The sequence below is a fragment of the Caretta caretta genome, chromosome 2 (genome assembly GCF_965140235.1).
Source record: "Caretta caretta isolate rCarCar2 chromosome 2, rCarCar1.hap1, whole genome shotgun sequence".
NCBI classification, from domain to species: Eukaryota; Metazoa; Chordata; order Testudines; family Cheloniidae; genus Caretta; species Caretta caretta.
Genome location: NC_134207.1, coordinates 1,013,665 through 1,029,658, shown reverse-complemented (window position 1 = coordinate 1,029,658; position 15,994 = coordinate 1,013,665). Strand labels below are relative to the sequence as shown.

Here is a 15,994-nt window from a genome sequence, read left to right as displayed (position 1 = left end):
CAGGACTCTGGGGTAGTCGCCTTTCTGTGAGCAGCCTGTCTTCAGGACACACAGCTCACCCGGCTCCACCTTCCTGGGTCTGACCTCGGAGCATTCAGCATCCTCTGCCCCTCCGTGCGCTTCCCCCCAGCGAGTCCGCTCAGGCGGGGCTCCTGGGGGGGCCAGAGGGTCCTGCACCCCAACTTCGCAGTCAGACGTGACTCTCAGCCAGCCAGTAAAACAGAAGGTTTATTAGACGACAGGAACATGGTCTAAAACAGAGCTTGCAGGTGCAGAGAACGGGACCCCTCAGCTGGGTCCATACTGTGGGGCAGTGAGCCAGACAACCACATCTGCACTTCACTCCATGTCCCAGCCAGCCCCAAACTGAAAACCCCCTCCAGCCCCTCCTCCTCTGGGCTTTGTTCCTTTCCCGGGCCAGGTGGTCACCTGATTCCTTTGTTCTCCAACCCTTCAGCTCTCACCTTGCAGGGGGGGAAGGGCCCAGGCCATCAGTTGCCAGGAAACAGGGTGTTGGCCATTCTCTGTGTCCAGACCCCTGCACACACCTGCCCTCTAGGGCTCTGCCATGATCATACACCCTTACTCCACCCCCTAGATACTTAAGAACTGCCTGGGGGAAACTGAGGCACCCCCACACTATTCAGAGGAAACATTAAGAACAGTCCCACTTCGTCACACCACGGCTCCGCCACAGCCGTGACGTGCCAGGGGAGCTCCAGGCGGCCGTGCTGGCGGGTCCCGCCAACAGCGCCCCCCGTGCCCTGGGCAGCTCCCGTGGCCAGGCCCCCCACACTGTGTATTCATTTCACTGGGAATGTTTCTCGGGGGGGAGCCGGCTGGCCTGTGCCAGGACCTCGCGGCGCGCTGGGGCGCGGGGCTGCGGGGGGAGCCGGCTGGCCTGTACTCTGCTGGTGGCTGCGGGTCTGGGTCCCACGCAGTTCCATGCCCTGTGGGCATCCGAGGCCCAGCTCGGCGGGGGCACCCGCTCACTTAGTGCCCAGGCCGCCCGCAGGCGCAGGACGTGACGCTGGAGATCATGGACCTGCTGCAGTGGCTGGAGCACGTGGAGCTGCGGCTCTTCTTCTCCAAGCCCGTCTGGGACCACCCCGAAACCACCAAGGAGAAGCTGGCAGCGCACCTGGTGAGCACTTCCTGCCAGACCCTGGACAGCCCCCGGAGAACGTCTGCCCCGCCCTCCTTTGCCACGTCTGCCCCAGCTCCCCCCGAGCCACGTCTGCCCCACCCTCCAGAGCACGTCTGCCCCAGCTCCCCCCGAGCCACGTCTGCCCCACCCTCCAGAGCACGTCTGCCCCAGCTCCCCCCGAGCCACGTCTGCCCCACCCTCCTTTGCCACATCTGCCCCAGCTCCCCCCGAGCCACGTCTGCCCCACCCTCCTTTGCCACGTCTGCCCCAGCTCCCCCCGAGCCACGTCTGCCCCACCCTCCAGAGCACGTCTGCCCCAGCTCCCCCTGAGCCACGTCTGCCCCACCCTCCTTTGCCACGTCTGCCCCAGCTCCCCCCGAGCCACGTCTGCCCCACCCTCCAGAGCACGTCTGCCCCAGCTCCCCCCGAGCCACGTCTGCCCCACCCTCCAGAGCACGTCTGCCCCAGCTCCCCCCGAGCCACGTCTGCCCCACCCTCCAGAGCACGTCTGCCCCAGCTCCCCCCGAGCCACGTCTGCCCCACCCTCCAGAGCACGTCTGCCCCAGCTCCACCTGAGCCACGTCTGCCCCACCCTCCTTTGCCACGTCTGCCCCTGCTCCCCCCGAGCCACGTCTGTCCCGCCCTCCTTTGCCACGTCTGCCCCAGCTCCCCCCGAGCCACGTCTGCCCCACCCTCCAGAGCATGTCTGCCCCAGCTCCTCCCGAGCCACATCTGCCCCACCCTCCAGAGCACGTCTGCCCCAGCTCCACCTGAGCCACGTCTGCCCCACCCTCCTTTGCCACGTCTGCCCCTGCTCCCCCCGAGCCACGTCTGCCCCACCCTCCTTTGCCACGTCTGCCCCAGCTCCCCCCGAGCCACGTCTGCCCCAGCTCCCCCCGAGCCACGTCTGCCCCACCCTCCAGAGCACGTCTGCCCCTGCTCCCCCCGAGTCACGTCTGCCCCACCCTCCAGAGCACGTCTGCCCCAGCTCCCCCCGAGCCACATCTGCCCCACCCTCCAGAGCACGTCTGCCCCAGCTCCCCCCGAGCCACATCTGCCCCACCCTCCAGAGCACGTCTGCCCCTGCTCCCCCCGAGTCACGTCTGCCCCAGCTCCCCTGGGTAGGGTGACCATGTGTCCAGTTTTCGACCAGAACACCTGGTTGAAAAGGGATCCTGGCAGCTCTGGTCAGCACCGCAGTTGACTGTCCGCTGACCTGCCCCAGCCCTGATCCCCCTCCCGCCCTCCATACCCCTTGATCCCAGCCCGGAGCCCACTCCTACACCCCAAATCTCTTATTCCCAGCCCCATATCAGAGCCTGCACCCCCAGCTGGAGCCCTCACCCCCTCCCGCACTCAAGCCCCCTGAGCCAGTCCAGTGAAAATGAGGGAGGGAGGGGAGAGCAAGCGGGGGTGTGGAGTGAGCAGGGGCGGGGCTTTGGAGAAGGGGCGGGGCACAGGCGGGGCCTCAGGGGAGGGGCGGGGCAAGGGTGTTCGGTTTAGTGCAAGTAGAAAGTTGGCAACCCTCCCCCCCAGCCGCATCTGCCCCAGCTCCCCCGCCCATGCCAGAGCGGTGGCCCTGGGGCTGAACCCACACACTGCGCCTTTCCTTGCCAAGCTGCCAGGCCTGTGGCCCCCGGGCGTCCCCTTGGGCCCTTGGCTCCCTGCCTAGAGGGGAACGGTCCCATGCACCCGCGCGGCGCGAGGGGCGGCCCCGGCCCAGCTCCGAGCCCCCGGCGCTGCCCCTCTGCCGTGCCTCTGCAGGAGCTGGCCAAAGAGCTGGAGTCCAAGCAGCAGGCGTATAACCGCGTGAGGGACCGGCTGCAGCACCTACTGGCCTCCTGCAGCCTGCCCCGGGCATGCAGCACCGAGCACAGCCTGCGCATCCTGGAGCAGAGATGGGAGAGCGTCCACAGCCAGGTCCAGGAGAGGAAGGTGTGTGTGTGTGTGTGTGTGTGTGTATCCGTGCTGGGGCTGGGAGTGTGTGTGTGTGTGTATCTGTCCTGGGGCTGGGATCGTGTGTGTGTGTGTGTGTGTGTATCCGTGCTGGGGCTGGGATCGTGTGTGTGTGTGTGTGTGTGTATCCGTGCTGGGGCGGGGAGTGTGTGTGTGTGTGTGTGTATCTGTCCTGGGGCTGGGATCGTGTGTGTGTGTCTGTGTGTGTCTGTGTGTGTATCCGTGCTGGGGCTGGGAGTGTGTGTGTGTGCATGTCCCATGGGCTGGGAGTGTGTGTGTGTGTGTATCTGTCCTGGGGCTGGGATCGTGTGTGTGTGTGTGTGTGTGTGTGTGTGTGTGTGTGTATCCGTGCTGGGGCTGGGATCGTGTGTGTGTGTGTGTGTGTGTGTGTGTGTGTATCCGTGCTGGGGCTGGGAGTGTGTGTGTGTGTGTGTCACGGAGTCCCTGGGCGATGCTCTGGAACTGCTCCCCATGAAGCCAGTCAGGACTCTGGGGCAGTCGCCTTTCTGTGAGCAGCCTGTCTTCAGCTCACACAGCTTCCACCTTCCTGGGTCTGACCTTGGAGCATTCAGCATCCTCTGCCCCTCCGTGCGCTTCCCACAGCGAGTCCGCTCAGGCGGGGCTCCTGGGGAAGCCAGAGGGTCCTGCACCCCAACTTTGCAGTCAGACGTGACTCTCAGCCAGCCAGTAAAACAGAAGGTTTATTAGACGACAGGAACATGGTCTAAAACAGAGCTTGCAGGTGCAGAGAACGGGACCCCTCAGCTGGGTCCATTTTGGGGGGCAGTGAGCCAGACAACCACGTCTGCACTTCACTCCCTGTCCCAGCCAGCCCCAAACTGAAAACCCCCTCCAGCCCCTCCTCCTCTGGGCTTTGTTCCTTTCCCGGGCCAGGTGGTCACCTGATTCCTTTGTTCTCCAACCCTTCAGCTCTCACCTTGCAGAGGGGAAGGGCCCAGGTCATCAGTTGCCAGGAAACAGGGTGTTGGCCATTCTCTGTGTCCAGACCCCTGCACACACCTGCCCTCTAGGGCTCTGCAATGATCATACACCCTTACTCCACCCCCTAGATACTTAAGAACTGCCTAGGGGAAACTGAGGCACCCCCACACTATTCAGAGGAAACATTAAGAACAGTCCCACTTCGTCACAGTGTGTATCCGTCCTGGGGCTGTGAGTAAGTGTGTGTGTGTGTGTGTATCCGTCCTGGGGCTGGGAGTGTGTGTGTGTGTGTGTGTATCCGTCCTGGGGCTGGCAGTGTGTGTGTGTGTGTGTGTGTGTGTGTCCGTCCTGGGGCTGGGATCGTGTGTGTGTGTGTGTGTGTGTATCCGTGCTGGGGCTGGGAGTGTGTGTGTGTGTGTGTGTGTGTATCCGTCCTGGGGCTGTGAGTAAGTGTGTGTGTGTGTGTGTATCCATCCTGGGGCTGGGAGTGTGTGTGTGGGGGGGTGTGTATCCGTCCTGGGGCTGGGAGTAAGTGTGTGTGTGTGTGTGTATCCGTCCTGGGGCTGGGAGTGTGTGTGTGTGTGTGTGTGTATCCGTGCTGGGGCTGGGAGTGTGTGTGTGTGTGTATCTGTCCTGGGGCTGGGAGTGTGTGTGTGTCCTGGGGGCTGGGACTGTCTGTCTGTCTCCCCCACCAGAAAGGGGCGCAGCAGTTTAGGCTGTAGCGGGCACAGCAGGTCGGTTCTCCGGCTGGAATAGGAGGGGGTCCCCCCAGCTGGAATGGGGGGCCGGGGGGTCCCCCCCACCTGGGAGGAGTGCGGTTTAGCCTGTGGCAGGCACAGCCGGTCGGTTCCCTGGCAGGCCCGGGGACCAGCTCGTCCCCAGCCCTGCGGGCGGTTGCCGGCTCGCCCGGCGCGTCTCTAGCCATGGCTCCTCTCCCGCAGGAGCGGCTGGCGGAGGGGCTGACTCTCAGCACCGAGTTCCACACCACGGCGCAGGAGCTGCTGCAGTGGCTGGGGCAGACGGAGGAGAGCCTGAGTGCCCCGGAGCCGCCCAGCTTCCTGCTGGAGACGGTCCTCAGGCAGGTCCGGGAGCACCAGGTGAGTATGACTGGCCCAGCGGCTTTCCCCACAGCGGGCAGGGCTGTGACCCAAAGCCCCAGACAGACCCCCCCGCCTCTGCTCAGGGCCCTGGCAGGCCTTGCTGCCGTGGAATCCCCGCCACGGGCGCCTGTCCCCTAAAGAGCCTGCATTGCAGCTCGCCTGTGGGGCTTGGCACACGGGGCCCCGCATCCTCGCTGACCCGGGGGCTCGCGAGGCCCAGCCCGGGTCGCGGGGCCCCCGGAGCAGCCTGGCCGGTCTGGTGCGTGGCTGCAAGGACCTGATCTCAGCCGGCGGTGCCCGGTGTGAGCTTCCACAGCCTGCAGCCAGGGCCAGGCTCCCAGCACGGCCTCTTCTGTCCCAGGGCATGGCCCGTGGGTCCCCGCCAGGCACTGCGTCCATGCCAGGCTCTGCTGGGAACAGCGCTCTGGTGCAGCCCCCCCAGGTCGCGGGAGGCCAGGGCACTGGGGCAGGCGGGGGGCTCCCCGGGGGGATGCTGGCAGTACAGGGGTGGGTGCCTGACAAAGTGGCCGCAATACCCGCCCCCAGCGTCGATATGTGGCATTGCAAGAGCTGTGCCCTGGCCCTCCAGCCAAGCCAGGTAACAGAACCCAGCCCTTCACAGGGCTCAAAAGCCACAGAACACAGCAAGACAACCGACTCCTCAGCTCACCTGGAGCCTTCTCCTTTGCTGGCTCGCCCCCGCTTCAGGCCGTCCCAGCCGGTCCCCAGGTCCTGGGACCTGTCCCACCCTCCCTCTACCCAGGACTCAGGCTGGCAGCGGGCCGTGATCACCTGGGTCTCCATGCTGGCCCCTCCTGGAGCAGCCCCTGGAGACCCAGGCCCAGCTTCGGCCTAACCCCCACCCCTCCGAGGTTAATTGATCACTTTCACCCTTTTGTCACCACACCCCATCGCAGCGTGTCTTCCCCTCCCCGCAGCAGTGGGGGGGATCCCCCTGCTCCCAGCACCACTTTCGGTGCCTGGAGCCTGCTCGGAAAGCCCCCTGCTGAACCGGGCTGCTGCCCCTTGGCCGCGGGTGGCCTCCCCTAGGGCCTGCTGTGCCAGTCCCGGATAGCTCTGGCTTGCTTGGCAGGCGCTGCTGAAGGAGGTGACCGCCCGTGGGGAGCAGCTGTCCAGCCTGGAGGCGGTGGCCTCTCGCCTGAAGGACGTGAGCAGGAAGCAGGACTGTGCTGTGATCCAGAGCCTGGTGCTGACGGCCAAGGAGCGGGTGGCCAAGGTGCTGCGGTGCACTGGCGAGCGGGGTGCCGCGCTGGAGGACGCTCGCAAGCGTGCCAAGCAGGTACCGTGCGGGGCGCCCCGAGGGGGTGGCGGGGAGCGGGCCCTGTCGCCAGGTGGGGCTGGTCTCCGGCCTTCCCGCTGACACACCCTCTCGCTCGTTTTCAGTTCAGCGAGTCCCGGCAGCTGCTCCTGGACTGGATGGATGAGGTGGAGCCGACTCTCGAGATCCCCGGCAACGCCGCCATGAGCCAGGAGGAGATCAAGTGCCAGCTGGCTGAGCACAAGGTGTGGTGCCGTGGCTCCCCTCCCCCAGCTCCCTGGGACATGTGTTCTGGCCCGGGCTGTCACGCCAGCACACGGCGGCTTGCAGATTCCCCGGACTCTGAGATGCCCCCAAGGGTGGTGCTCCCTAGGGCTCTCCTGGGGGTGCCCCGGGCTTTCCCTGTGCAGACCACGAGGTCCCTATGCCCATCTCTCTGCTCTCGGCAGGGCCAGGCTGCTGCATCCCCAGGGCTGGGCGGAACTGGGAGACAGCAGAGGTGGGAGGTGCTAGGCCCAGGGGAACTGTTGAGCCTTTGGCCGGATGCGGGGGTCAAGTGCCTGATCAAGGGCCTGCAGCCTTTGCCCTCTGCTGCCAAACTCCCGAGAACGCGGTGCGTCCACGGGCTGTCACGGAGTGTGGGGGAGTCCAGGCCCTGCACCCCTCTTCCTGGGATTCACTGAGACTCTCAGCCAGCCAGTAAAACAGAAGGTTTATTGGACAACAGGAACACAGTCCAAAACAGAGCTTGTGGGTACAACCAGGACCCCTCAATCACGTTCTTCTGGGGGAGCAGGAAGCTTAGACCCCAGCCCTGGGGTTCCCTGTGTTCCTCCACCCAGCCCCAAACTGAAACTAAACCCCCCCAGAAGGTTCCCTTCTGCAGCCTGTCTTCACATTCCCGGGCAGAGGTGTTACCTCCCCCTCCCCCTCCTGGCTCAGGTGACAGGATCTCAGGTCTCCCATCCCCAGGGCACATTCCCAGGTCAACGCTCCCCTCTCCCTGCTGCGTCACATCGTCACACGGGCTCTGTGTGATGCCCTTTCGGGGCGCCAAGGGGTCCCACTCTTCCTCCAGGGCAGGCCTCCAGGTCCCACCGCCTCCGTCCTGAGCCACTAGGCTCCAGCGCTCCTGCGTCATGCCGGGAGCTCTGCCCTGAGCCAGACCCTGGGAGAGACGTGCAGGGACGGGTGCACCAGCCAGTTTGCAGTGACACCCAGCTGCAGTTCCAAACAGCTCAGGGTTCGTTAGTCAGCGGGGACACAGGCGGGGCCGGCCCTAGCTCAGCACAGAGAACTGAAGGTAAAAGCATCGTCCGTCTGCCGAGCCGGAGCAATCAGCCAGCCGAGCTGGAGTGGCTCCGTCTCTCTCTGACTCCTTGTCAGTCCCTGGAGAGAGCAGCCGGCCTGCTGCAGAAGCCAGCCCCATATCCCCTGCCCATCACATCCCCGTCCTGTGTTCTCCAGGCAGGACTGCGTTCGTACCCCAGCTCCTGGGTCTTTGGAGCCTGCCTTGTCTCTCTGCAGTCCTTGTTGACCTGGGCCAGTTTGAGCCAGTCCCTTAAGGCCCCAGAGCGCGGTGACTCCAGCTCAGGTCGCTGCGCTGGCCCAGAAGCAGACTCACCCCGGAGACAGATTCCCAGTCCAGAAGGGATTGCTGCAGCCACCTCATCTGACCTCCTGCCTAGCACAGGCCCCAGAGCCTCCCCAAAGAATCCCTGGGCCTTTGGACACCCAGCTAGGCGGGATCTGACATTGTCAGTGACGGGGAATGCACCCCCAGCCTGGGGAAACTGGGCCAAAGGTTAATTGCCCTTAAAAATCTATGCCTCATACCTCCCCCCCGGGACAATGCAAACTACAGAGGGAAACTGAGGCACGTGTGGGGTTCATACAAATATTACAGACAGTTCTCTGCTCCCAGCCAGTACTTGCTGCAGCATGCAGCGGCTGGCTCAGGCCAGAGCCATATTTGTCAGGCGGCCTCGGGATGGCCTTAGGTTAGCACTGCGATACCTGGGTTCAGACATATTCCAGCCTGGCCAAGCCAGTGCTCCACCCGGAAAAGTTGCCCAGTTTTGGCCTCCTCCCCAGGTCCTTGTCAGTGCCAGGTGAGAGATCCTTGGTCTCCCCAAAGCCAGTTCGGATCCCCTCCTGCAGCCCCTGGCTGAGGTCACAGTTCCCGTCTGCCCTGGGAGGTGTCGGGGTTCAGCCCTCAGAGCTCCCGTTGCCTCCTGGATCCTCCACGGGGCTGGGCTTCACTCCCTTCAACGGGGCATTGACCCAGCACCTCCGGACTCCTGCTCTGCATCCCCCGGGCATCGTCACCCTTCAGCACAACTGGGGGAATCCCTGGTCAGTCACGCCAGGCCTCTCAGCCATACGCCTACTGCAGAACCCCCCTTGGGTACAGGGGATCCCCAGGACTAGGGGCCATCACCCCCCACAGCCTCTCAGCCATACCCCTACTGCAGAAAATTCCAACTTCTTCACACGTCATGTCTCACATGGCCCGCTCCTCGGGGAGAAAGCCGATGGCCTGGGGCCCCTGTGTGACACGCTGGTAGCGTTCCCTTTGACCAGCTGCACTCCCAGGCCCCACTCAGCCCAAGGAGGTCTTGGGTGAGGGGCTGGGCATGCTGGGGGGTGTTCGCGAGGGCTGGGAGGTAGGGGACATAGTCTAGGGAGGAGTCGCCCTGGGGAAGCTGCTCCTGGGGTGCAGGAGACTCCCCTGGGCCAACCCACCTGCTTCCTGGCCTCATCTCCGCTCAGCCCCTGCCAGTCTCCCCTGGGCCGACCCACCCTCAACTCATAGAATCATAGAAGATCAGGGTTGGAAGGGACTTCAGGAGGTATCTAGTCCAACCCCCTGCTCAAACAGGACCAATCCCCAATTTTTGCCCCAGATCCCTAAATGGCCCCCTCAAGGATTGAACTCACAACCCTGGGTTTAGCAGACCAATGCTGAAACCACTGAGCTATCCCTCCCCCCATCTCTACCCATTTGTCCTGCACTGACCCACTTGTTCCCCAGCCCCATTTCCCAACACAGCCCCTACCCATCTCTCCTGGGCTGTCCCGCCTGCTTCCCGGCCCTGTGTCCCCCCACAGCCCCGACAGTGTTGTCACGGCGTCCCCGGGCGATGCTCTGGAACTGCTCCCTACGAAGCCAGGCAAGACTCTGGGGAGGTCTCCTCTCTGGGGGCAGCCTGTCTGCAGGACACACAGCTCACCCGGCTTCCCCCTTCCTGGGTCTGACCCCGGACCATTCAGCCTCCTCTGCCCCTCCGTGCGCTTCCCACAGCGAGTCCGCCCAGGCGGGGTCCTGAGGAAGCCAGAGGGTCCTGCCCCCCAACTCCGCAGTCAGACTTGACTCTCAGCCAGCCAGTAAAACAGAAGGTTTATTAGACGACAGGAACATGGTCTAAAACAGAGCTTGTAGGTGCAGAGAACAGGACCCCTCAGTCAGGTCCATCCTGGGGGACAGGGAGGCCAGAGCCCCATCTGGGCCTCCCTCCATTTCCCCAGCCAGCTCCAAACTGAAACTCTCCAGCCCCTCCTCTCCTTTGTCTCCTTCCTGAGTCAGGAGGCCACCTGATCTCTCTGTTCTCCAGCCCCTTCAGTCAGCACCTTTGCAGGGGAGGGGTATCACGGAGTCCCTGGGCGATGCTCTGGAACTGCTCCCCATGAAGCCAGTCAGGACTCTGGGGCAGTCTCCTTTCTGGGAGCAGCCTGTCTGCAGGACACACAGCTCACACAGCTTCCCCCTTCCTGGGTCTGACCTCGGAGCATTCAGCATCCTCTGCCCCTCCGTGCACTTCCCACAGCGAGTCCGCTCAGGCGGGGTCCTGGGGAAGCCAGAGGGTCCTGCCCCCCAACTCCGCAGTCAGACGGGACTCTCAGCCCGCCAGGAAAACAGAAGGTTTATTAGACGACAGGAACATGGCCTAAAACAGAGCTTGTAGGTGCAGAGAACTGGACCCCTCAGGTGGGTCCATTTTGGGGGGCAGGGAGCCAGACAACCCCGTCTGCCCTTCACTCCATGTCCCAGCCAGCCCCAAACTGCCTCACTCTCCAGCCCCTCCTCCTCTGGGCTTTGTCCCTTTCCCGGGCCAGGTAGTCACCAGATCCCTTTGTTCTCCAACCCTTTAGCTCTCACCTTGCGGGGGCTGGGGGGGCTGAGGGCCCAGGCCATCAGTTGCCAGGAAACAGAGCGTCGGCCATCCTCTGTGTTCAGACTCCTGCCCTCTAGGACTCTGCAGTGATTATACACCCTTATCCCACCACCTAGATACTTAAGAACTGCATAGGGGAAACTGAGGCACCCCCACAATATTCAGAGGAAACATTAAGAACAGTCCCGCTTCGTCACAAGGGGCCCAGGCCATCAGTTGCCAGGAGACAGGGTGTCGGCCATTCTCTGTGCAGACCCCATCACACTGGCCCCCTAGGGCTCTGCAAGAATCACACCCCCCTTATCCCCCCACTTAGATACTGAAGAACTGCATAGGGGAAACTGAGGCACCCACCCAGTATTCAGAGAAAACATTAAGAACATTCCCACTTCGTCACAGACCCCATCTCCCTGGGGCTGAGCCACCCTCTCCTGCCCTCGCCCGACTCCTACCCATCCCTCCTGCGCTGATCTGCCTGCTCCCCAGCCCCATCTCCCCAGGGGCCAACCCACCAGGCCTAGTCTCTCGCCCCTGCCCCTTTCCCCTGGACTAACCTGCCCTCCCCGGCGCTGCAGGAGTTCCAGAAGCTGCTGCGGTCCAAGCACCCCGTGTACGAGGCCACGCTGCGCAGCGGGCGCTTGCTGCGGGAGAAGGCCCAGCTGGCCGAGGACCTGCAGCCGCTGGAGGAGCTGCTGGGGGAGCTGAAGGAGCGCTGGGACGACCTGGGTGGCCGGGCTGTGGAGAGGTGAGGCTGGCGTTCGGCCCTCGTCCTGCTGGCACTGGTCTCTGCTGGGCCAGGGCCCAGGGGGGCTGGGTCCCTGTGCAGGGCCTGAGACCCTGCCACCCCCCACCCCTGCTGGTGCCTGTGGTCCCCTCTTCTCCTGGCCCCCCCCGCCCCTGGGATCTGTTGGATGAACGTCAAGGGTCGAAAGAGTGCGTTGTACAGTCTCCGGTGTGCAGCGAGAGGCGGGTGATGCAGAGGTTCGGGGTTCTGCTCTGCAGCGACTGGGGGCTCGCGGCTCGTTGGCAGACACCCCAGAGGGGAAGTTCGTTGAGCACAGGAACTGAAAACCAGCCTTTACATTTGTGCAGAACAAACGGAATCAAACCCTGCAAGTCGCCCTCAAACTAGCAGGGCCACTTATTCCCACAGCAACCTCGCTGTGTTGCCATGGGGAGGGTAATTCACGCTGCCGTGGTGCGCCCGGTTCACGTGTCTCACGGCCAGCCAGACTGGCACAAGCTGCAGGCGAGGGAGGCTAGAAAGGGGAGAATCCGGCTTTTGTTGATGTCTGAGGATCATGGGATGGCTGGTCAGCCATGGGTGGCCCACAGAGCCTGGTGCTTGGACCCTGGTTCCCACCAGGCAGAAATGTCATTTGGCTGGGTCTTTCCTCCGTAGCCAGGGCGGCTGGTGGGCAGGTCATCGCATGGTGCTGAGGCAGTGCCGTGGCTTTCAGGGGCTGGTGAGCAGCTGAGAGAGGGAGATGGGATAGGAAGGGGTGGGTGGGGAGCAGAAAATAACCTGAGAGGAAGGGAACAGAGCAGGAGCTCCCGTGTCTGTGAGGTGCTGGCAATTGGGTGTCTCCCAAAGGGCTGAGTGTGGACGTTCCTAGAACCAGAGCAAGGCCCGTGGCCTCCCCTGTGGATGGACGCCTTTCCAGCTGCTCCATCCGTCTGGGCTGAGCTCAGGGAAGGCGAGCGGGGCTGAGCTGGGTGCACGGGGGGACGGGAGGCGAGAGGGAGGGCACATGTGTCTCTTGTTACGAAGCACAGAAAAGGGAAAGGGAGCCGCACGGTTCAGCCCCTCGTGCTTTGCCCACCAATGAGCCCTAATACCCCCCCACCGACTTGGGGCCATTAAGTCCTGGCTCTGCGTCTGCTGTTGGTAGCGCCCTTGGATCACACCCGCGGGTCCTCTCTACATTTCTCTTCACAACGGGGGACGTTTTATCGGCCCTGTTGTCGCAACACACCCAGCCTGCCCCCCTCGTACCAGCAGTGCTCCCTCTGCCCGGCACAGTCTCCCATTCCCTGGGCCAGGTGCCATCCCCTACCCCCTTCCCCACACCTGTCCCAACCCTCGGCCCTGCAGCCCCTCAGCGCCTGCCCCCCCGTCCACACGGCTCTGGACAGCGGCTTGGGTGTGTGTACGGCCCTGTACCCCACCTCCCTCTGCAAGCTGCTAGTGCACTGCCAGGTCAGATCTATGGGGCAGCGCTGCATCCTCCCCCTGCCCCCCACTGCCAAGGCAGCCCCACATTTCTCCCCCCTCCCCATGAACACAGGTACTGCACAGACTAGTACAGCCCCGCAAGCAATTGTCATAGGCTGTGGTTGAGACCAGTGCTTAATTTGTGCCAGTTCAGAGCCCCGGCACCTCTGGGCCTGGCGGTTCAGAGCCCCGGCACCTCTGGGCCTGGCGGTTCAGAGCCCCGGCCCCTCCGGCCTGGCGGTTCAGAGCCCGGCACCTCTGGGCCTGGCGGTTCAGAGCCCTGGCTCCTCTCTCCTTACAAATGACGCCATGTCAGAGACTCAGCTATCCTGCCCAGGAGCAGTGCAAATCTCCAAGCTCAGGTGCAGTATTTATCATCCATTCTTTAGTATCCAACACGCTGACGATCCCCCTCCTGGTCTTTCCGGCCCGTTTCAGAGCGTGGGCCCTGCCATTGGAATGGATTGCTGCAGAAGGGACAAGACTGTAACATCAGAAGCCAGAGCTCACATCTCAGGCCGGTTGGCTTGGAGGAACGAAGGAGGGAGCAGGGCCTGTGTACAGCCCAGGGGTTCTCAAACTTCTTCTTTAGGAGGCCCCCCAACATGCTGTAAAATGTCTGTGGCCCACCTGTGCCACAACAACTGTTTTTCAGTAGATTAAAAGCCAGGGCCGGCGTTAGGGGGTAGCAAGCAGGGCAATTGCCCAGGACCCCACGCCATAGGGGGCCCCACGAAACTAAGTTTCTCAGGCTTCGGCTTCAGCCCCAGGCAGCAGGGCTCAGGCTTCAGCTTTCTGCCCTGGGCCCCAGTGAGTCTAACACTGGCCTTGCTCTCTGGTTTATTTTGGCGGACCCCCTGAAACCTGCTCGTGGTCCCCCAAGGGCCCCAGACCCCTGGTTGAGAACTGCTGGCACAGCATGTTAGAACCTAAACTCCGGTGCCAGGTGCTCTCTCTGCAGAATGCACGCTCAGCGAGTAACCTGCCCTGGTTCCTGTTAAAGACCAGAGAGAGGAATACCGCCTTGGGAATGACCGACCACTTCTTCTTCCCTTACCCCTGCGACAAGGTGGAGACCTTTCCACTTGGCGAGTCTGAGCATTGGTTGCACTAGAGACGCTGCAGCTTCTTTGGTTCCGTCGACACCTCTTTGTCCCTTGAGCCTGGACAAAGGGAGAGGCTGTCCGCAGGGCTGGGCAGACCCCGGGTTCTGAACTGTTGATGGCAGGCAGATGTGGTTGCGAGTACATTGATACATTGCTGTGTGGTTCAGATTAGCCAGGTGTGCTGATTTGAGAAATGCTGTTCAAGTGAAAAGTTGACCTGAAAAATTGCAAGTACCTGGAGAATGGAGGGGTGATCCTTAGCAGCCAGCATGGATTTACCAAGAACAAACCAGCTTGATTTCCTTCTTTGACAGGGTAACTGGTTTGGTGGATAGGGGCCATGCGGTGGATGTAATATGCCTGGACTTCAGCCAGGCTCTTGACACAGTCCCATGTGACATTCTGATAAGTAAACTGGAGAAATGCGGGCTTGGCAGAACTATCCTTAAGTGGATACAGAATTGGTTAAACAACCACAAAGAAAGTGGTCAGTTTAGATGAGCTATTACCAGCAGGAGAGTGAGTTTGTGTGTGTATGGGGGTGGGGGGGATGTGAGAAAACCTTGATCTATGCAGGGAATAGCCCGACTTGATTATGCAAAGAGTTGTCACTTTGGATGGGCTAGCACCAGCAGGAGAGTGAATTTGTGTGGGGGGTGGAGGGTGAGAAAACCTGGATTTGTGCTGGAAATGGCCCACCTGTTGATCACTTTAGATAAGCTATTACCAGCAGGACAGTGGGGTGGGAGGAGGTATTGTTTCATATTCTCTGTGTGTATATAAAGTCTGCTGCAGTTTCCACGGTAAACATCTGATGAAGTGAGCTGTAGCTCACGAAAGCTCATGCTCAAATAAATTGGTTAGTCTCTAAGGTGCCACAAGTACTCCTTTTCTTTTTGCGAATACAGACTAACACGGCTGTTCCTCTGAAACCACAAAGAAAGAGTAACTATGAATGGGATGATGTCAGATTGAAGGGAGGTCTCAAGTGGGGTTCCACAGGGATCTGTTCTGGATCCAGTGTTGTTTAACATCTGTATCAATGACCTGGATGTAGGAATAGAGAGCTCATTGATCTAGTTTGCAGATGACGAAGGGGGAGGGAAGCGGGGGGATGGGTTGCCAACACTTTGGAGGATAGAGCTAAAATTCGAATGGATCTTGATAAATTCGAGAATGAGGTTACAGACAACACAATGACATTCAGCAAATACAAATGGAAGGTGCTTCACTTAGGGAAGAAAAACCAAATGTACAAACACAGACTGGGGGTGTGTGACAGGTTCGGTCACAGACCCTTGAGACTGTCACCTGACGTGCTGGAATTACCTCTGAGCCCGTTTTCCCTGCCAGTTTGGGACTCCAGACCCCTGCCTTGTTGAGCCAGACACGCCAGCCTGCTGCAACACAGACCTAGGTCTGGTCCACGCCCCCAAAGCTACAGACTTTAACCAAAAACTGCTCAGCGGGTCACCTTTCTCCAGCACCCAGACACCCAGATCCCAATGGGATCCAAGGCCAAATAAATCCATTTTACTCTGTATGAAGCTTATACAGGATAAACTCATAAATTGTCCACCCTCTCGAACACTGATAGAGATGCACAGCTGTTTGCTCCCCCAGGTATTAATCACCTTGGGTTAATTAATAAACAAAAGTGATTTTATTAAGTATAAAAAGTAGGATTTAAGTGGTTTTAAGTAATAAACAGAACAAAGTAAGTTACCAAGCAAAATAAAACAAAACACACAAGTCTAAGCCTAATACATTTAAGAAACTGAATACAGGTAAATCTCACCCTCCAAGATGTTCCAATAAGCTTCTTTCATAGAGTAGACTCTTTCTTAGTCTGGGCCCAATCCTTTCCCCTGGTACAATTCTTGTTAGCTGTAGCTCAGGTGGTAACTAGGGGCTTTCTCATGACTGGAAGCCTCCTTTGTTCTGTTCCACCCCCTTTTATGGTTTTGGCACAAGGTGGGAATCCTTTGTCTCTCTGAGTCCCCACCCTTCCTTCTAAATGGAAAAGCACCAGATTTAAGATGGATTCCAGTACCAGGTGACGTGGTCACATGTC

The 15,994-nt window shown here is 61.0% G+C and overlaps 1 protein-coding gene across 4 annotated transcripts in view; it reads left to right on the top strand.

The window, feature by feature from the left end:
- Positions 1–15,994, top strand: part of LOC125630863 (microtubule-actin cross-linking factor 1, isoforms 6/7) — a 155,642-nt gene that overhangs the window by 109,210 nt on the left and 30,438 nt on the right. For all 4 annotated transcript variants that reach the window (XM_048837003.2, XM_075124840.1, XM_048837002.2 and 1 more), the window contains 6 exons: positions 1,016–1,144; positions 2,912–3,082; positions 4,987–5,142; positions 6,239–6,445; positions 6,550–6,669; positions 11,175–11,344. In XM_048837003.2, the coding sequence (XP_048692960.2) occupies positions 1,016–1,144; positions 2,912–3,082; positions 4,987–5,142; positions 6,239–6,445; positions 6,550–6,669; positions 11,175–11,344 (953 nt within the window). The remainder of the gene's footprint in view (positions 1–1,015; positions 1,145–2,911; positions 3,083–4,986; positions 5,143–6,238; positions 6,446–6,549; positions 6,670–11,174; positions 11,345–15,994) is intronic.